We start from the raw sequence: 22,326 nt of genomic DNA on the forward strand, positions 1-22,326 counted from the left end.
AAAAAAAAGTCTTATATTGTATGGGAATATTGGTGGGAATAGCCCAGAATACACTATGGGTCAAAACCATACCATTTTTTCTTTTATGCCAAAAATCATTCGAATATTAATTAAATATCGTGTTCTATGAAGACATTTAGTAAATTTCTTACTATAATTACATAAAAGCTCAATTTCTGATTCGTAATATGCATTGCTAAGAATGTAATTTGCACAGTTTTAAAGATGTTTTTTTCAATATTTGGATTTTATTTTTTTGAAAGCTCAAGATTCTAGATATTCAGCTGCATCTCGGCCAAACATTTTATATACTAGCTAAGTATAAATCAATTGAAAATAAATGTATTCAGTTTTTTAGATAATGCAGATCTCAATTTTAAAAAAACATAAAAAGTTTTTAAAAACTTGTGTTGTCCAGGATCACATACATCTCAAATGCAAGTCTATTTAAAAGCATATTTTCATTTTTGTCATGTCATTTACTAGCAACATAATATAACAATATCTTAATCTTCTAACTCTTTAATATTTCCTCACCTGAATAATGATTCCTTTGCTTTTGTATTCAGCATCAAGTCCTCGGGAGAAGAAGTCCACAAAGGCCTGGAGAAGTGAGAATAATTAGGTAACATGTCTTTGAGCATTATGAAAGTGACAAACTCATTAAACTTTAAAGAAGCCAAAACTACAAGATGATGCATTTTTTTTAATATCAACAATATGCTGAAATGTGTTACCTGCATGATACATACAGCTATTAGTTGTTTATGTATATTTAGAAGATACACTTTTGCAAACTGAAGACAAATGGTACAAATATTCACTAATGTCGAAGAAAATATGATGCATGAACTGTAGAGGGTGTAAACTTGTGCAATAGACAATGATTTGTAATTATTACTTGTTTTGTTTAAAGTTTATTTCTATTTAATACTGTCCTTCAGAAAAATATATTAAATATTGGATTACAAACAGTTTATAATTTACCATGACCTTCCAAATTAGAAAGCTTACAACTCAAACTGTTAAAGTGTTGTGTTGCTTTCTAAAATAGTAGTGAACAGTTTCCGTTTTAGTAAGAGTTGTGTTTGAGTTTCTCAGTTGTCCTCAATGTGAAAACACTGCAGAAGATGTTTTTCTTGTCCAAATATCAAAAAAATCCTAATTCAAGCCTAAACTTAGTGAGTAAATCCTTTACTATCCTTTGGCAGATTATTTTGGCTGTTCACTTAAATTTGACTAAAATGTCTAAAAACAAAAGATTTAGAAGATTGGACTATTTGGACTAGAAACAAAATAAATCTCTAAGCAAAACAAGCATTTTTTACAGGCGAAGTTGGATCTCTGTATTACATGGTCAGTAGTCACTGCTGAAAAGGTCAAATGTGCAAAAGATGCTAGAAAATGGGGAATCTACAGCATCTGTAGAGTTTTTCTGATGAAAAACTGTGGTCACACTTTACAATAAGGTTCATTAGTTAATGTTAATTAATGCATTTACTAACATGAACAAATAATCAACAATACATCTACTACAGTATTTGTTCATGTTAGTTAACGTTAGTTAATGAAAATACAGTAGTTCATTGTTAGTTCATGTTAATGGTGCATTAACTAGTATTAACAAGCATGGACTTGGATGTCAATAATGCATGAGTAAAGATTCAATTATGCTTAATAAATGCTGTACATGTGTTGTTCATGTTTAGTTCATGTTAGTAAATGCATTAACTGATGAACCTTATTGTAAAGTGTTACCAAAACTGTCAGTTTAACTGCTCAGGTTAACCAAGAGACATATGAACATCCAGCATGCACACGGAGACAATTACAGGTGCAGACACAAAATAATTGTGGATCATGCAAGTAAGAAAATTCAGTGTGTAAACGTTTAAAAGAATTGTTTCTTAATAGATTCAGTTATTTTTTTGTCTGCAACATAAGGCAAACATCTATTATGTAAAGTAGCGTATGCAGGACATATTAAGCACTTTATATAATTTGTGCAACATGCATATTTTCTCTGATTTGGTTACAATTTTGTTACATTTACCTTATTTATTAGGGGTATGTATACTGTATCTATGAACTTGTAATGATTTTATCACAATTATGGCCTTTTTGTCCATCAGAACTGTGAGATTAAAAGTTTACAACAGTGGGATATTATGTCCTTTTAATCCAGTGCACAGCATAACTGAATACACCCTTCTAACAATACATTTTTATCCATTTCTGAGTAAATAAAGAAAACATACACTCACTTTATTAGGTACACTTGTCCAACTGCTCATTACTGCAAATTTATATTTAGCCAATCGCATGGCAGAAACTCAATGCATATAGACATGGTCAAGACTTTTGTGAGTATTTCAGACACTACTGATCTACTGGGATTTTCACGCACAACCATCTCTAGGGTTTACCGAGAATGGTCAGAAAAAGAGAAAATATCCAGTGAGCGGCAGTTCTGTGGGTGCAAATGCCTTGTTGATGCCAGAAGTCAGAGAATGGCCAGACTGGTTTCAGCTGATAGAAAGTCAACAGTATCTCAAATAACCACTCGTTACTTCCGAAGTACGCAGAAGAGCATCTGGTGTAATGGTGTGGGGGATATTTTCTTGACACACTTTGGTCCTATTAGTACAAACTCAATATCATGTCAACATCACAGACTAACTGAGTATTGTTGCTGACCATGTCCATCCCTTTATGACCACAGTGTGCCCATCTTCTGATGGCTACTTCCAGCAGAATAACGCGCCATGTCAAAGCATGAATCATCTAAGACTGGTTTCTTGAACATGACAATGAGTTCACTGTACTCAAATGGTCTCCACAGTCACCAGATCTCAATTCAAAAGAGAACCTTTGTGATGTGGTCGAACAAGAGATTTGAATCATGGATGTGCATCCGACAAATCTGCAGCAACTGGGTGATCTATGCCACGAACGATTAGGGCAGTTCTGAACAGGGCCAGAGCAAGCTGTACTGCCGCTCTAGGCAAAGGAAGATAACGCCACCTACAACCGGAAAGTGAAAACAAAAATGACCGGTTAGCACAGTGAAGACCTGAAACCCGGGGGTGGGGGGTGGGCTCTATGGACGCGCCGGCCCTGGTTTTGAAGACTAAAGGAGGTCCAACCCAGTACTAGTAAGGTGTACCTAATAAAGTGGCCGGTGAGTGTATTTTAATATTAGTTTTTTTCTTCACTACCATAATTACATTTTTCCATAACATTAATTAGAGTGTTTTTGTTTTTTCACAATGATCATGTTATTTTGTTAGAATATTTCCAGTTTTGGATTTGGTACCAACTAATTTAATGCATATATAGATATACTGCAAGTACTTGTATAACATGCCATAGAAGTATTACATTTAAAAGAGAAGTCTGCAAAGGATGTATTCATTTATTCTGCACACTATATATAATTTCTTTCTCAATGACAGAAACAAGCTTCCACAACATCTTCTGAGATCATTAACAACAAAAGACAACACTTTTCTCAAAGATTTTCAAGACATTAAAACACGAGGAAAAATAACAGGAAAATTGACTTGCCTTTGTGGAAGAGTAGAGAGTGAGGAGGGGAACTGGGTACATGCCACTCGCAGAGGCAACATTCAATATCACTCCTTTAGACCTGAAAAGAGTCAGAGACCCATTAATGTTCGAACTTTCGCAGAACTGCACGTAAGCACGATCAAAAAAAAAAAAAAAAAAAAAAGACAACAGTGCTTAAAACGTCCCATCTATTCATTCCATTTTCACTTGACTCTTTGGACAGCATAGAATTATCCCTTCTATCACACAGGTACCTGCTAATGGATTCTTGCATCCCTGTTGCTATGGCTACCGGTGCCCATGCCAGTATACATACAGTGTTGCATTATGTACTAGTGCACACCAGACTCAAAGGCTCCACATGGGAGGAGCTACAGGTACTTTAATATTGCCTTTTATTCGCCAAACTAATAAATGTTTTAAGTATTTATTAAGACTTCCATTTTTCATTCAATTTCAGTTTGACAGTCTCTGCCACAAGAAATAACGGTAGCACTTTAGTTTAATTAGCAATTCACACCATTTACTACTGGCTTATTAACTGGCTATTATTAATGTATTAATTATTATGAATTATGATTTTATTTTACATCCCTAATCCTACTTAATATCTAAACCCAACATCTGTATCTAAAATATGATTTGACAAAAAGTCACGACAACAAATGTTTTTTGGTTACTTTAACTTATTTTATTAAGTTAATAAGTTTAACTTTATATTTTAGTCAGTTTGACTAATGTAAGTAGAGATGACTAGAATTTTTGATTTGATTCAACTAAAGATAAAGCAGTATGATTTTTTTTTTACAGTAAAACCATTAATAAGGAGCTAATTGGTAGTTGGAGCTAAAAGTCTTAGTTAATGGTTAATGATTAGTTAATAGTGCGAATTGTACATTAAAAATAAAGTGCGACTGAAATAACACTTCACAATTAGATTGTAATAATTAACAATGTATTTATTTACTAAAATGAAAAAATATATATAAACAAACAAAACATTTCTTACAGTATTTATTCATCTTTGTTAACATTAGTTCAAGGAAATAAAGCTGTTCATTCATGTTAACTCACAGTGCGTTAATAAATGTCATTACTTGGCTATCTGGAATAATTAATTAGACAGCAGCGACATGCCAAGGTATGTTATTTCAAGATAACAAACGTTGAAACTAATAACAGAGCTCATCCGGGCACTTCAAGTCATCTTGACTGTTAGTGAATGCATTCACATCTATATTCTTGCATGCGTGTCTGTCACACCACTGTTTGACTGTTTGGCGCCATCTTGTGACTGAATAATACGCATGTAAATGTTTGCTCCATTCATTTTCAGCTTTGTCTTTAATTAAAGAACTAATGAACTATTATGGCTCACAAAAATGTTTTATGTTTAACTTTTATGCTTTGTGGTGTAAAATACAGGCGGTTGTTTTTGCGGAATCCCTTAAGCATGACTTTAACATTTTATAAATGTATCAGTAAAACTATGATTAACAAATGATGCACAACCATAGTTCATTGTTAGTTCATGTTTGTAAATACATTAACCAAAATTAACTAATGAAACCTAATTGTAAAGTCCGACTGCTTATCAGTATGAACTCACAATACAACAGAACTAAATATTTAAAATGGTCTATTTCGAAATTTTCTATGACTTTCTGGAGAGTCTAGATCAGGGGTGTCAAACTCAATTCCTGGAGGGCCGAAGCCCTGCACAGTTTAGTTCAAACCCTGCTCCAACACACTTACCTGTAGGTTTCAAACAAGCCTGAAGGACTCAATTAGTTTGATCAGGTGTGTTTAATTAGGGTTGGAACTAAACTGTGCAGAGCTGCGGCCCTTTTGGAACTGAGTTTGACACCTGAGGTTTAGACAGTGTTTGTTTGAACAGCTGGACACTAAAAATATACAGATTAGACAAATATGTTATTGCTGTATTATGTAATGTTTTTTCTTCTTTCTTTTAAAGTGTATTATGTTATTTTGAGGTTATATATTATTCTTGTATTTCTTTTTTTTCTTTTGCTTAAGTGGAAACTTACACTACCAGTGAAAGGTTTGGGGTCAGTATGCTTTGTAAATGTTTTCAAATCAGCTTCTCACCAAGGGTGCATTTATTCAATCAAAACTACATTACACATTGTAAAATTGTGAAATGTTATTGCACTGTAAAATAACTGTTCAAAAGTAGTTTATCATTAAATTTAATCATTTATTCCAGTGATTTTAATGATGAATTTTCAGCTTCATGACTTCAGTCTTCAGAGTCACATGATCCTTCAGAAATCACTAATTAATTATTATTGTTTTTGTTGTTGTGGTTATTATTATTATTAATGTAATGGTAATAAAAGCAATGATGACTGAAGTAATTTCATTTAAAAACTACATTCAAAAAGTAATAAATAAATATTTGACAAGTATTTAAGTATTCAACAATTTAACATTTTTTTTACATTCAATAAATGCCACCTTGATGAACCGAATAATTTTCTTAAAAAAATAAATAATAAATAAATAAATAAAAACATAAAAAAAAAACATTTTAAAAAAAATACTGCCCCAAACTTTTGACCGGTAGTGTCTTTGACAATTTTTATGACAAATGTTTAAAATAAAATTGCTATGTAAAAGTATTAAATTACTTGGAAACTTGGAAAAAAAATAACAAGTACAGGATTGAAGTGTGCAAAAAGTGTAGATATTTTTTTGCTATTTCTGCGCAGAATTTTGTTAAAAATTTGTGGAGTATAACAATTAAAAACTTAATATATGAAACAAAAAAATAATACCCTTTATAACTTTTATTTATTGTTTACAATACAAATCCAATTAGATCCAATTATTTGGTAAACAAAGCAAGTCTCTCATATATCTACTAAAATACTGAGAATATGACTTTACAAACTGTATTAGAAATAAATCATATGAACATATTTATATTAGTCAATAATATTACTGAAATTAATTTGAAAACGGACTAAAAATAAATGTACACACATTTACACAAGGGAAACAGCGAGGTGCTAAAAATCTGCATACACAAATTCTGTGTGGGCCTTGCAATAACCAAGCAACAATCTTGACAAACTCCTCTATGAAAGGCCAGTCATGTCACCAAGTAAAGAAACATTTTGCCTGCTATGAATGACTAAACTTTTAAATCAACTACAAAAATCACATTTAATGATTAATGAACTTACCTGTCTACCATCCTGGGCAGTACCAACCTGGTCATCTGTATATTTACACACACACACACACACACACACACACACACACACACACACACAAAAGTGCAATGTGTGAGTCAGTTTAACCTCTGATAACTTCCAATGATCTTTTCAGGAATATTTTTAAGTCACGAAAAAAATCCCATAACTATAAATGTTCATGCACTTTGTGCAAAAAAATAATATGTAGCACTAACAGAAAAATACATGATGAATCCTGAGGGTGGCAGCAGAGACTCACAATTTAAGCATAATAACAGAGTAAGTGAACAACTGCTCAATGTTTATATATAAGGCTATAAATAGGTTTAGTTTATATATAGTGCTGTATGTAGGGCATTTATTTACAAGTCCTAAAAGCAGACCAGCAAAAAAAGAAAAAAAAGAAATAGATACCAAAATAGGATTTGCATTGTAGAAATGGTTGACTATTTCATTCATTCATTCATTCATTCATTTTCTTGTCGGCTTAGTCCCTTTATTAATTCAGGGTCGCCACAGCAGAATGAACCGCCAACTTATCCAGCAAGTTTAAGCAGTGGATGCCCTTCCAGCCGCAACCCATTCCTGGGAAACATCCACACACACATTCACACACACACTCATACACTACGGACAATTTAGCCTACCCAATTCACCTGTACCGCATGTCTTTGGACTGTGGGGGAAACCGGAGCAGCCAGGGGAAACCCACGCGAAGGCAGGGAGAACATGCAAACTCCGCACAGAAACGCCAACTGAGCCGAGGTTCGAACCAGCGACCCAACAACCTTCTTGCTGTGAGGCGTCAGCACTACATACTGCGCCACTGCCTCGCCTGGTTGACTATTTATTAATCCTAAATAACTTTGCTGAAGGCATATACAGTAAAGCCAATTTGGGTGAAGCAAATTCTTCTTACCTGACAAACTGACATAATATTGATGTTGATCATGTTGTTGATGAACTGCAATCAAACAGTCAATATGTTTACATTCAAACAAAATCACAACAAATAGGCTTTTTTTTAGGTTAAAAAGAAGAAAGTTCTGCCCAACGCAGAGAACACTACACAAACTCACACTGTCAACATCAGGAATATTGAGGAAGAACTCTGGGTAGGAATACGAAACTCCAACATTGTTAACTGTAGGAAAAAGAGGCACAAGATTTTCAGGACAGAATGTTTAAAAAAAAAGGCACTAGCAGGGGACTTGAGCAATGTTTAAATAGATTATAAATATATTCTTATAAAACTGTTACAAATAAATGTAAAAATAGGAACTGACAAGTAGTTCCCACCACTTTCCCATAGCTGGCAGCAAATACTAAAGCATCGCAAAGCATAAAAACATGATCAGTGTGGTATCCCACGAACATCTAAATTACACAAATATAACATACCCAAAACTCCGATTTCCAGTCCAGCCAGTCCAGATTCAATCTTAGGATAGATGTCCACAGATCCAAAGTCAGCAGAAATGGTTTTGGTCTCTACTTTATACTTGCTCTCTGAAGAAAAAAGAAAAAATAAAGAAAAAAAGCAGAGAATTTCAAAACAACAATCCATTTTTTTTTCTCACAGAATTAGACAACAGGATGGAAAGTGCTCGTATATTAGTTCACTTAGAATGAAACACATCAGTTGTAAGAGAGCTAATGAACCCAATAAACCAATTACACCTTACAGTTAAAGTTTAAAAAAAGCATGTCGCATAACAAACTAATAATGCAGTCATACAAGTCAAGTTTGTCATCCAATATTGTGAAATGCACAAATGTTCTCTGTTGCAAAAGTACTTTAATTACTAGATGTGTCTGAGCAAATGAATTGGAAGACAAGAGAGGAGGGAAAATATCAAAAGAAAGCAAGTACAGAGAAAACTTCATTTATATGCTTGCTAGTAGCAATCATATGCATTGCATTCATATGCTTGCTTCATTGAAAGAAATGTAATACAGTAAGTGCTGTCATCTAAACGCATTTACTGTACTGTATGAACGAATCAATTCTAAAGACACAATTTAGGGAAATCTGTTGCAATTCTCCTGATTAAAATTGTGAAAATGTAAAAAAGGCCGCCAGAGTGGTGCAGTGGGCAGCAAAATTGCCTCACAGCAAAGAGAAGGGCATCTGCTGTGTAAAGTTGGCGGTTCATTCCACTGTGGCGACCCCTGATTAATAAAGGGACTAAGTCGAAAATAAAATAAAAGAATGAATGAAAATGTAAAGAATAAATAAGCATTTATGATAAAAAAGTCAAATGTGATTAACGAAAAGCGTCAAATTCTTAGTAATACTATTGTTTTGACTGATGCATGTTGTTTAACTGGCCATTTAGAAACAATAAGCAATCCCAGACACTTCAGTTAAAGTGTTAGTTAAATTTTCCTTTTCCCACAAACTAACACTTTAACCAAAATGTGTAATAAGCTTTTTGCTCTTGGTCCTTCCAAGCTCCTGGGGTTTTTGTTTGTCTTCAGATTACAAATTCATAAAATTTCAGCGACATTTGACAGCTCTCTCATCCTCTAAAGGCAGTCAGGTTCCCGATTCACTCAAAGTCTAGAAAAATACTCCCCTAAAAAAATCTCAAAACGGACCATAAGTCTTCAATCAGTGTTTTAATCAGAACATTATTAAGAGACAAGAATACTTGCGCACAAAATAATTTCTATATTTAACAGTTTCTGCTCCTCAGTGTCAGTATAGACCATTTCAATGTGGTCATGTCATTGGCCCATGAACATTTCCTGCTTGTTATCAAACTATTTCATAACTGTAACAAGAGCAATTCAATCATAACTTCATGTTAAACAGCTATCATAACATTATTTATCAATACGTGTCTCCTTTTGGATTGTTGGAAGCTATAAAAGTGTCAAGTATAAAACAGGAAATACGTTTAGACAATGCTTTTTTGTTTACATCCCTCAAAAAAGTCTATAGGACATGAGGGTGAATAATTAATAAAAGAATGTTCATTTTTGAGTGAACTAACCCTTTAAGCACACAAATGCAATTCCAACCCTAATTAGTTTAGAACAGTCACTGAGTTTAGTTGAATGACTGAACTCTCATAAGATAAACAACAGGTCACATATAGTGTTCTGTACGCAAGAAAGAACTTCTCAATGATGATAAAGTTATGTGAGCATAAAGATAACACTAGTAAGGCATTCCTATTAGTGAATATTTGGTGCAAATGTACAGTGATGATCCCTATGAAGCTTTGCACACTGGGAATGATCAATCACAGTAAGGGTTGCATAGCAAGCGAGACTGGTGGCACTGTAGAAAAGAAAGCTGTTCAGAAAACGGCTGCGAAAACAAAAGAAAAGTCTTGCAGAAAAGTATGGATTTTCAATTTGTGGAATTGTTGATATCTGGAAATGTAGTCGGAAGTGCTTTTCACGCTTGACATTTTAAACCCTGGATAAATAAAACACTGATTTGTAATCACGTTTCACACTGATTTCATTTTCTCATTCAATGTGTGCTTTTATTAATTTTATGTATTGGGCTTTTCTTATAAAGCACTGTGATACTATACCTGGGGCTAACAAATAATCCTGGGTATACAGCCATTTTACACAGTACATTCCTAAACCCCGGGCTAACGTTCTTATTCGCAAATTTGCGATGTCACTGTCACTGACTGAATAAACATTAGCTAAATGTTTTAATAAATGACATGTCCTACTTTTGACGTTTTTACTCAAACCGTTAGCCTCAAACTCAATTCTTGGAGGGCCGCAGCTCTGCATAGTTTAGCTCCAACCAACTCACACCGGCTTGATAGTCTGTAGCAGTCTTGAACACCTTGATTTGCTGGATCAGCTGTGTTTGATTAGGGTTGGAGCAAAACTGTGCAGAGCTGCGGCCCTCCAGGAATTGAGTTTGAGACCTATGACTTAAATGTTACTTCTTCAGCAGCAACAACCAAACACTGCTCCATTTCATACTGAACAAACTTAAGATCGCAATGTGGGGTTAACACCACAAATGTCTGAAGCAGGGTTTCATAACCCTGGCCAAAATGAGGTGTCAACACCATATTATAGTTGTAAAATGTCTTTACCCAACATCACGGTGGCACAGTTGGTAGCACAATCGCCTCACAGCCAGGTCACTGGTTTGAGCCCCGGCTGAATCAGTTGGCATTTCTGTGAGGAGTTTGCATGTTCTCCAAATGTTGTCGTGGGTTTCCTTCAGGTGCTCCGGTTTCTCCCCCGGAGTCCAAAGACATGCGCTAAAGCTAAATTGAATAAGCTAAATTGGCTGTAGTGCATGTGTGTGAATGCAAGTGTGTATGGGTGTTTCCCTATGTTGGGTTGTGACTGGATAGGCATCCGCTGCGTAAAACGTATGCTGGATAAGTTGCCGGTTTATTCCGCTGTGGCAAGCCCTGATTAATAAAGGGACTAAACCAAAAATAGAATGAATGAATGAATTAATGTCTTTACCCAGGCTAAAAGTAAGATTTAGAATGACGATAAAGGTATATAAATAGCATGTACCTGTGGCAAGAAATGAAATATTTGATTAAATTTGTATGTATGATAGATAGTTTGTATTTCTGTAGTAATACTAAACTAGCAGTTCTCCATTCTGGCCCTCGTTTATCTCCAACCGTAATTAAACTCGCTTGTTCATAGCTTTCTGGTGATCCTGATGACGTAGATTAGCTGGCTTAGGCGTGTTTGATCAGGGTTGGAGCAAAACTGTTCAGTAGATGAGCTGAACTTTTTGTTACTGTACTACACTGCTGGTAAATGTTGCATTTTGCATGATTCTTCATCTCATTGGTCAAAGAACATCAGCAGATCAGCTGAACAGTGTGTTGCTCCAGCAAGTATGCAGGCACAAAATGCATTGCTGGTCAGCAGCACTAATCATGCAGGCAAAACTTTGCAGAAAGTAATTCACATTCGCTATTAAATTACCATTTGTCTGCAGTGTGCTTTACGTTGTCGCATCATGTTTAGTGCGAAAGAGTCTAAAAGCTTTTCTTTTGCTGACACTACCAGATTATTTGTGCTTCTCATTTAGGAAAGCAGTTGGAGTACTTTATCTTCCCAAATGATCATAAACGCCTCTCGATATAAAGGAGTTCTTACTTTGAGAAACTAGCAACTCAGGATCACAAACTGCTTGTTTTAAAATCAATCTGGGTTTATTTTTGATACCCTAATAAGCACAATACGAAGCGAACATCTAATCATCCATTCATCTGCTTTTAGAGAGCTCTGTGATCTGAACTGTTAGAAAAGAGAACCATTCAAAATGTGCAAAGCGCCGAGTCCCCAAGCCTGAAGTTGAGAACTGCTGCCCTACAGTAGTCCCACCCATATGACGGACTACACCCCGAACGCAAGGCAGAGTCATTACGTCCCAACACTTTTGACAAATGATTTCAAATACATCCGATAAAAGATGCACAAGAGTGTATTTGCCAGTGGAGGTCAGTGGGCTGATTTTCTCCATTCGATGCTCTCTCTCTCTCGCTCTCATCCCCGCCATGACATCTCCAGGATCCACCTCCATCTGTGAAGCAGCGCTCTGCTGCAGCAGCCAGGCAGCTCAATTGGCAGAGTGCCTGCCTTTCAACACAGAGCTAAAAATAACTCCGCTCATTAACATCCACATTCATTTAGCAGAGGGAGACACTCGCTGCCTCACAAACAGACGCAGCACTCGCTCCTCACGACTCAAACACACACACACATATATATAGGTACCCCACAGGTTCTCTGCACACAGGCTAACACAAACGCACATTTGCCAGCACATGGGTGCACACACGTGCGTGCATGCTCGAAATCATGCCATCCTCCTCAGATCAGGAGTCAGCCAACCAAAGGACAAGAAAAAAATGAATGGGGGGGTATCTGCGATTCAGCCACTGCTGCTCCATTCATTCAATGATGGCACACTAGAAATGAATGTCTTTGCTTTCATTCTTATGGTGCCAGTGGCAAAAAGAGTGCAACAACCAATTAACAGTGGATATTAATAATAATAATACATTAATTTACATTTATATAGCGCTTTTCTAAACACTCAAATCACTTTACAGATTTGCAGGGGAAATCTCAACCACCACCCAATATTTATATGTAAAAAGTACATAATGACAATGCACTCTTAAACGCAAATGACCATCTTGGTCCCACCTTATTATAGGTGGCCTTCGTTAGTATATACTTGCACTAAGATTAATAGTTCATGGTTTCCGCTACATTCATTCTTCCATGGCGGGGCACCATGCCAAAATTGATCCCGCCACGGCTACATTACAGCTTCTCATTCAAAACATTTTTTTTTATAGCGATAATCGCACCAAAACGTATTAAAGGTTAAGTGAATTATAACAGCGCAAACTTTTCTCTAACCGTAGTAGTGCTGTGCGTCATTTTTTTAACCCTTTAAGGTGACGTGCTGATTGGCTGACTGACAGGTGCGTGATGCGTGAGGCCAGCAAGCACGACGTATAGCCGTTTCACTTTACTTGAGGACGTATTAATGCTACTCTGTAGGTCTTTTAGAGACATTCATAAACATTCCTAGCAAATCTAATAAATGCTGGAGACATACTCGTTACATAAACGAACTAAAATCGCACACAGCAGCGTTTGTTTGAGAGCACACAAGAAGATCTGCACGCCCTTGAAGCGGCTTATATTTGAGGTGGCGTGCAAGAAGTTTTGTGCACGAGCAGAGGAAATCGGCGCGCAAACAGAGATTCACATGCTCATACATGTAGGTTATTACATAAATGTGATCCAACTTCTAATACTGCGCTCACAACATTTGTCATTGAAATAACGCCACAGGTATTTGGTAGATCTGTGTAAAAAAAAAAAAAATCCTAGAGGAAACACTGTAGTTTGTTACAATGTACTTATTGTGTAAATAGATGTTTTACATTGTAGTTAGGATAGATGAAATACCTGCATACAATTACATTTGTTATGTATTTCTGTAATTACAATGTTGACCATTCAGATTTTCCACATTTTTTAAGCTACAGCCTTATTCCAAAATGGATTAAATTCATGCATTTCCTCCAAACTGCACACACAATACCTCATAATGACAATATGAAAAAGGTTTTTTGAAATTGTTGCAAATTTATTTAAAAATTAAAAACCTGAAAAATCACATGTACAGAAGTACATGTTCACAGCCTTTGCTCAATACTTTGTTGATGCACCTTTTATATATATATATATATATATATATATATATATATATATATATATATATATATATATATATATATATAAATATATATATATATATATATATATAAATATATATATAAATATATATATATATATATATATATATATATATATATATATATATATATATATATATAAAATAAAAATAAATAAAAACTTACCAATAGCTTTGGACACTTCATCCAGCTTCTCTTGAGTACGGCTGATGAGAACAATGGCAAAACCTCTTCGAGCAAGCTGCACAGAATGACAAACATTCAACATTACAATAAATTACAAATCATTAATCTGACATAATCAATTTATACAGTAAAGGTGTAATAGGTGATCGTCTTCTTCAGAAACCATTTTTGTATAAATATGCCATAATATATGCTGGTTGAAAGTCTTCACATGCTAATAGAAACCATTAATTTAAGTGGTCTAAATGTATTTATATGTATTAATAATCTATGAAAGATGTAGGACCAAAAAAAAATCCATCCAATCAAATCATTTGGTCTGAATATTACAATAGGCACCCTGTCTGCGCAGAAACCATTACATCATTGACACATTCACAGACACTGTTCAGACAGAGAATGGCAGACAAACATCAACAAGTTGTTTTTTAGGGATGGTATTGTAATTACTAACTGTACAATAAAGTTTTCACTAAGGTGAATTTTATGTTATGTAATGTAGCAATGCTGTCTAGTGTGCATTCATAAGCCATGGATTTGAATGGTGATTTGCAGGGTGGGACATAGGCTTTAAGTGTTATCAGACTAATGTTAGCATTCTCCAAGATCTCCTATTGCACCTTTAAACTGAAACAATTAGTTAACTTCACATATCAAAGCATCTACCACTATCTGTATTAAAGGAGATCTAAATTACAAAAAATTACTTTTATAAGGGGTTTGGACACAGTTGTGCGGCAATAGTCTGTGAAAAAAAACAGCTTCTAATGCTAAAAATTGATCGATTCTATTTTTATAAACAACACACTGCAAACACACTTTGATTGACATTCTCCCTTTGTACATGTCATCATTATTGAGGATCTCTCCCTCATTAGCGCAGTACATTACTCTTGTTTTGAATCTGCCACCATGCTGACTCATAGGTGTATGTAGCTCCGCCCTCTTTTGAAAAAGGCACAATCTCATTTGAATTTAAAGCGACAGTCACCAAAATTACACAGTATTTTAATCAACAGCAACCTCCCGCTCTCTCTCAGGAAGCCAATACGGAAGTAACTAAAACTGCAATTCATCTGAAATTCCGCTAGTCGTGGCCGCTCCTGGCTCCAAAACAGAGCAAATTTCAATTGAGCCCACTGTTAGAATGGCCAACTTTACAGCAGAAAAAAAGGTGTTTACAGCCTGGTACAAAAAAAGATTTTGGTTAATACAGCTAATATTACCCTTCATAACAACTGTGAGGGGGGTGAATTTTTTTATAACTCATCCGTTTCCTTTATATTAAGTTATAATAAATTTGCATAATTAAGGGAGTGGCCACTTGAGTGACAGCTAGGTCTCACTGGTCGCCGTCACGTCACCTCAGCTGAATCCTGCAGATCAGCCACTGAACTCGGCATATTTATCGTATTTCTGTGTTGTTTTATGTGGCTTTACACAGTCACAGATTGATGACACAGTCATCAATCTGACGGATTGATTAGCTTTAGGCTCTAGAACAGACATCTGAAGCGTTGTCATACAGTGTTATGCTGGATTTCATCAATAGTCTTACATTAACTAACACAGATTATATCTAAAGTGTTTGGAAGTAATTCGTGTTTTCCTCCTGTTGAAAAACGTCATAAGAACAATGTTTAGTGGCTCAGTGTATTACAGCAGTGTGTGTTTAAAAGTCTAAACGCTTTATTGATATAGTATACAACCAAGCACAAGTGGTCAGAATACAAACGAGTCACAGGTGATAAAGTATTAAGCGTTCTCCCAAAGTAAAGTGTGTCTGAATCAGGTCCAAGCAAACTGTCTGCAGGTGTCTGGAGCTCCGCTAACTCTCAGCCTCTTTGCCCTTGTTTGGTATCCCGCCATGGGTGTGATGACGCGCGAACAAAATGGTGACGGTTGGCCGTGCCTACTTGTGGCTTCTTTTGCGCTCTTTAGAAACGTATGGGTGACGTCACGGATACTACGTCCATATATTTTACAGTCTATGATTTTAATCAAGGTCTAAAAAGCAGTAGATTCAAAAAGTTACAAATTATTATGTGCGGGTCATTTAGAGTTGAAATTTCACAAACACAGACTTCAGAGACATCAGAGATTTATTTTACATCTCGTAAAAAGGGACATAATAGGTCCCCTTTAAGGCTGAAAAATTCTTTGGCCGTCAGCACTCCAAATCAATCAATGCAATGTCCACCAAATAATTTTGGCCATCAGGATGGTCCACAGACATGTGCGCACATGTATGCAGCCCTTTTTTTCCTGATCGTGCAGACAGCAGGCGCACAACAGTGCACATGCAGGGTGAATGTTGAGACAGAGCGAGTCCTTTAAATGGCACTGTGCATGTGTTGAACTCGCTGCTCTGCACATATCCTTGGTTGAGTATATTCTGAACTGCACAGACACAGCTGTGTATAAAAGCAACATTGAAAGGGTAGTATACACATGCCTTTATATGCCAAAAAAAACCTACTTATATAAGTGTATTATTACAGAAACGGATCTCATTTTCAGAACATGACATTGCATAATTACACAACATTCTATAAAATCCCTATTCATAAAGACCATCAGACTGAAAAAAATGAGAAGCAGCAGGGTGGTAAATGCTTGTCAGTTTGTCAGCTGTATGAGGCAAACCTTTGAGAGCGGAGTTCTCCCTGAACTCTGACTGAGACCTCAAGTCTGATGACTCATTGTGATTTCCGTGAAGAGAGGAAAAAAAAAACACAAATAAAACCTGAGAAATCTTACCTCCTCCGCATAGGCTTTTCCGATTCCATCGGTGGCCCCAGTCACAACTGCAGAGGAAAAAAAAAAAAGAATATAAATGATCAGGATGCCAAATATGCATCACCTCAGTTTATATGTAAAGACACACTTAAAGGTTTAGTTCAGCCAAAAATTCTAATGACCCCATCATTTACACTCCCCCTTTTTGATTTGAACCTTTATGAATTTCTTTCTTCTGATGAACTCAAAACAATAGATTTTAAAAAGCACTGGTTGCTGGATCCATAGTAGAGAAAAATAATAAGGAAGTCAAAGAAAGTCGCAGCATTTTTCTAAATAAATTTCTTTGTGTTCAACAAAAAAATTAAACTCTGGTTTTAAACAAATGAAGGGAGAGTAAATGAAGACAATTTTCATATTTGGTGAAATATACCTTTAACATTAGGCATAATTATAATTTCTGACTAACGGTGCTTAAAAACACAAGATACAACCTTTGTAAGGAAAATAAATTGCGTCATTAACATCCTTCATGAAGACTAGCTGTTTTATTTATTGTATGAAATTGACCAGGAACTCTTGGAGCATGGACCAGGAGCATGGAAAATCAAACATGCTCCTGCACCAGTTCCCCAATTAAAAACAATGTCCCAAGAAAGGGGGTTTTCAGTCAAGACCATATAAAAAAACAGATTTACAAAAAAAAAAAAAAAAAAAAAAACACTTTCAGTAAATAGTTTCTCAAAGAACAAGGGATTAACAGTGTATTAGCACTGCAAAACTCTGAAATTGGATCGTTTTATTTATATACAATCAATTTGCAATGTGAATACGGTTTCACAGGGTAATTTAAATAGCACTGCTTGACAGTTTTCTGGGAAGTCTGGTAGTATTCAAGCACAGAGACTGTATAATCGCAATGCATACAAATGCTTTTTGTACCTAGCTTTGTCCTGTTTCTAGTCCAAATATCCAAAAATTCTTAGATCAAGTAAAAATATTTAAGAAGAAAGCTTTTCGTAAAAAAAAAGCTAAATTATCTGACAGTGGGGTACGTGAAATAATCTTGGTTTTGGAACAAGACAAATTGTGTGTAAATGAATAAATACTATCAATCTTTGTTACACATTTAAACAGAATTTTTGAGCATAAAAAATTATAATGAACTCTTTTGAAATGCTCAGTCTTGGTCAACTATGATTCAGACATTGTATATCCTGCAATGTGACTATTGCAAAAGCACACATTGTGAAATGATATATTGTGCTGCCCTACAATGTATCAATTTACCCTGTGTACCTGATTCTTTTGGGATAGATCCAAGAATAAATTGTATATTTATGGTTTGCACTTTAGAGTTGCTGAAATTATGATTTTAGCTAGAAAAATCTACACTATTTTAAAATATAAATACTTTGCTGTTTTAGTGTAGAAGAAAAACAATTCCGAGTAAAGATTTTAAGTAAAGACACGTTAAATGAAAAAAAAAAAAAAAACTTCTTGCAAAGTTCCAAAAAGATGCATAAGACATGAATGTAAATCTTAGGGGCTGATCACAGCGAATGCACAGAGTATTTTTTTGAATGATTTACTAACGGCTGCGAGAGTTTTGCACACTGCTTATGCGCCCATTGCGTTTTAACTGACTACTGTGCTTCGCATTTTTGCTGTTGCGTGCCGCATTTTTGCTGTTGCGTGCTGTGAGCAAAGTATTTCACAAGAGGATGTTTTTTCCAATGCTCTTTAGTGAGAAGAACATGGTTAGCATTTGTTTTGTATGCAATGCTGCAATTCATTGGCCAATAAATAAATATATTTCCATAATATATTTTTAACATTACCTTGATTATCAAATTTTCACACAGATACCATTACATATTGCTTACCATTGAATTTGTTTGACTACAAAAGTATAGTGAAAAATCTGATAATGTATAAATAAAAGCAGGGTTCCACACAATCGATTTGTGTTGGGACAACATGAAGGGATTAAGTATTAGTTTTTACAAATTTAAGTAGATTGAACATAAAACAATTTAGTTGTCCAACAAAATTCTAAAAAAAATGTGTTATTTTTACAGCTCATCTTTTTGAGTCCCAGCTGGGTCAGTTGGCATTTCTGTGTGAAGTTTGCATGTTCCCCCTCGTGTTCATGAGGGTTTCCTCTGGGTGCTCAGATTTTCCCCAAAGGCCAAAGACATGTGCTATAGGTGAATTGAATTAAATAAATTGGCCATAGTGTATGTGTGTGAAAGTATGTGTATGGGCTTTTCCCAATACTGGGTTGCAGCTGGTTGGGTATCTGCTGTGTAAAACATATGCTGGATGAGTTAGTGGTTCATTCTGCTGTGGTGACCCCTGATGAATAAAGGCAAATTTAAACTTCTGTGTCAAGCACACACGTATATGCTCCGGTGCAGCCTGTGCACAGTCGCACATCCCTTACCGTGGCTAACACCAACGTGCACCTCAGAAAAATGTAACTACACATCGCAACAATGCGTAGTGCAAGCTCTGTGATTGGTCGGCTTGGTAGCTGTGGGTCGGGACCGAGAGCCACGTGAACTCGTTGGAGCATGTGTTTACAAGTGTCGAGTCACGTGAAGGAGCTCCAGACGGAAGTTTTTGTTTTGTGATCACCTTATGATTAAAGTTACACATCCACTGGTTGCCGCCTCTAAATGAGCGAGATTTAGCTACTTGTACAATAAGGTAGCGTTCAGAAAAAACAAAACACCAGCGAAGAAACTCAACACAGAAGAACATAACATAACCTACTGCCAGCTAGCGTTTCGGAAGTGTGATTGCAGAGCAACACAGACAGCACACAGAAGTATTAATGCACATCTACATGCAAGGCAGTCGCCATGGGTCACACCGATCACTCCACACAGAAATATAAATTAGCCTTAAGGGGGATAAGCCGAATGAATGAATGAATAAATGAATTGAGATTTTTTTTTGTTTATTTTACCATTATTGTGAAGCATTATAAAATAACCATTATTTCATATTCCACCGGGAGGATATTTCTTAATCTAAAGAACCTCCTCACAGAACAAAGACGCTTTTATAGACTAAATTTAACATAAATGGAAGCATAAAATGACCCTTAATTTGTAAAAGTGTAGCTTTCCAGGCTTCACTTAAACAACAGGCACCATAATCACCCTGAAATCCACTGCTGGAAATACACCTATGATAGCTGTCAGGTAAGAAAAAGAAGAAAATGCTTCGCATTCATAGAAAGAGCTGAAATTCACAGTCCCTTCACTGGGCATCAAGGACACGGGATGCACATCCCCACCCTTTAGCCTGGCATCTTCAGTGTCATAGATGCCAGGCCTGATTAAAGATTTACACGGGCAGCCCTCATACACCGGCTGGAGTAACATAAGAGAGTGTGGAGAAGGAGGGGTGGATGACGAACAATAAGACAGCACAAGGGAGGAGCGAATGAGGACTGATCCTGAGGGCAGTTAAAAATAGAAAGGGAAGAGTGAAAGGCAAGCGGCTAAAGGAGAGTACAGTCGGGAGGGGGACGGCACACAGTTAGAGGCAAGGGAACCATTTTCCCAGTTATTTTTAAGCACATTTACAATACATTACTCCACATGGGCAGATGAAGAAAAAAAAACAACATTGGTTGGGATGAAGTGCTCCAAGCATGTACTGCTATAGGTGAGGACAGAGAGAGGGGAATTTCACTATGAATGCGATGTCTTCATCTCATAATACACCCTGAGCGATGTCCACAAACACATGCTGGAAATGTGAATGAACTGGAGCCTTATTCAGAAAAAAACGTGAGAGACCTCAATGGGCTGAGCTGTTGTGTAACATCACATCTGTGCTTTACTGCTTAACTAGCCAGTGCCTGTTCACAATACGCTTGAGGTAAATATTTAAAAAATAAGCAGATTTGAAATTAGACTTGCAATTTTCCATAAAAACGAGAGGGGGGGGTATTAACTGCCATATTAGCTATCAAATTTTCCAAATTATAAATAATATTGGGTAACAATTTAGTTTAGGTCACAATTCATGAAATTATAAAACCATTAGCCAACACTACTAGCATAATAAACTACTAATTAACCATTTATTAATAGTTAGTAAGGTATTAGTTGGATTTAGGTTTTGGGTGGGATTAGGTATATAGAATTAGATCATACTTTACAACTACTGATGAACTGTCTTAATAATAAGCAGGTAATAAGCCAGTAGTTTATAGCATGAATGGTGAGCTAAAGTAAAGTGTAACATTATTCTTTAATAAAAAGTATTAAACTTTTTTTTTTAAAGGTTAAACAATAAAACACTACAATAAATAAACAATATAAAGACTAATGATAAATAATACATAAAATAATATTTAAACAGAAAAATGATTTAAGATTTACTTTTGATAAAAATGAGGATTCATTTTTTGAACAGATTCATATTTTAAAACAAGTTTAAAGTCTCTGTTAATGTTATCTGATAACATTACAAATATGGCATTGCAAAAATAAGTTTGACAGTTAGGTTGCTATTGCAATATTGGCATTTTGAGCAACTTGTCCTTCTGTCCACGAGTGAGCTTACCATGTTCAATACAGTATCTTGTACAAATCTATAGTTTTTGCAGGATTCACAAAGTCAAATTTATGACTTTTAAGAGCATTATTATTTACATTTTAGACTTATAAAGGTCTCTTTTTTTATTTGTTAGCCACAAGTTTCAAAACAAGCAAACCCTAGTATGCATACACATTTGACATACAAATGTTTAAACTAAAAACTATAACACACTAAATGTACACAAGAGTCTGTCTAGGTCAGTGTCCTCACCATACATTGACTATAAATACACATTTAAACAAACATTATTAAAGGACGGTAATAAAACCATATTGATAAATAGAGTTATAAATAGAGTTTTGTTAAACGTTCTATTGAGATGGATTGTTGGTGATTTAGCATTAGCATGATTTGGCATGTTGGCCAGATTTAGCTTTTTATGGACAAAGAAAAAAAAAGACCTGTTTACAATTTTTTAAGGCCTACAAGACAAAACTTAAGACCTTAAAGCCTAAAATTTAGTTTTTTAAATTTAAGGCACTTTACGACCCTGCATACACCCTGAAATCAGTCCCATCAGGATTTCACGAAAGAAAAAACAAATCTAAATTTTGTGACTAAAATAACAAATTCTGTGGCGAGAAACACCCATGGCGAAACACCCATACACTCTCACATTCACACATGCAGTCATACACTACAAACAATTTTGCTTACCTAATTCATATATACTGCATGTCTTTGGGCTGTGGGGGGAAACCGGAACTATACACAAAGGTATACATCTTATTTTATTATATGTTTTT

General features: G+C 35.5%; 1 protein-coding gene across 1 annotated transcript in view; it reads right to left on the bottom strand.

The window, feature by feature from the left end:
- hsd17b12b (hydroxysteroid (17-beta) dehydrogenase 12b) overlaps window positions 1-22,326 on the bottom strand; it is a 44,991-nt gene that overhangs the window by 6,126 nt on the left and 16,539 nt on the right. Inside the window, 8 exon segments of the mRNA NM_199613.1 lie at window positions 538-603; window positions 3,568-3,649; window positions 6,780-6,814; window positions 7,711-7,755; window positions 7,871-7,935; window positions 8,193-8,300; window positions 14,198-14,273; window positions 16,979-17,025. Coding sequence (NP_955907.1) covers window positions 538-603; window positions 3,568-3,649; window positions 6,780-6,814; window positions 7,711-7,755; window positions 7,871-7,935; window positions 8,193-8,300; window positions 14,198-14,273; window positions 16,979-17,025 — 524 coding nt within the window.

The sequence above is a fragment of the Danio rerio genome, chromosome 7 (genome assembly GCF_049306965.1).
Source record: "Danio rerio strain Tuebingen ecotype United States chromosome 7, GRCz12tu, whole genome shotgun sequence".
Taxonomy (NCBI): Eukaryota; Metazoa; Chordata; class Actinopteri; order Cypriniformes; family Danionidae; genus Danio; species Danio rerio.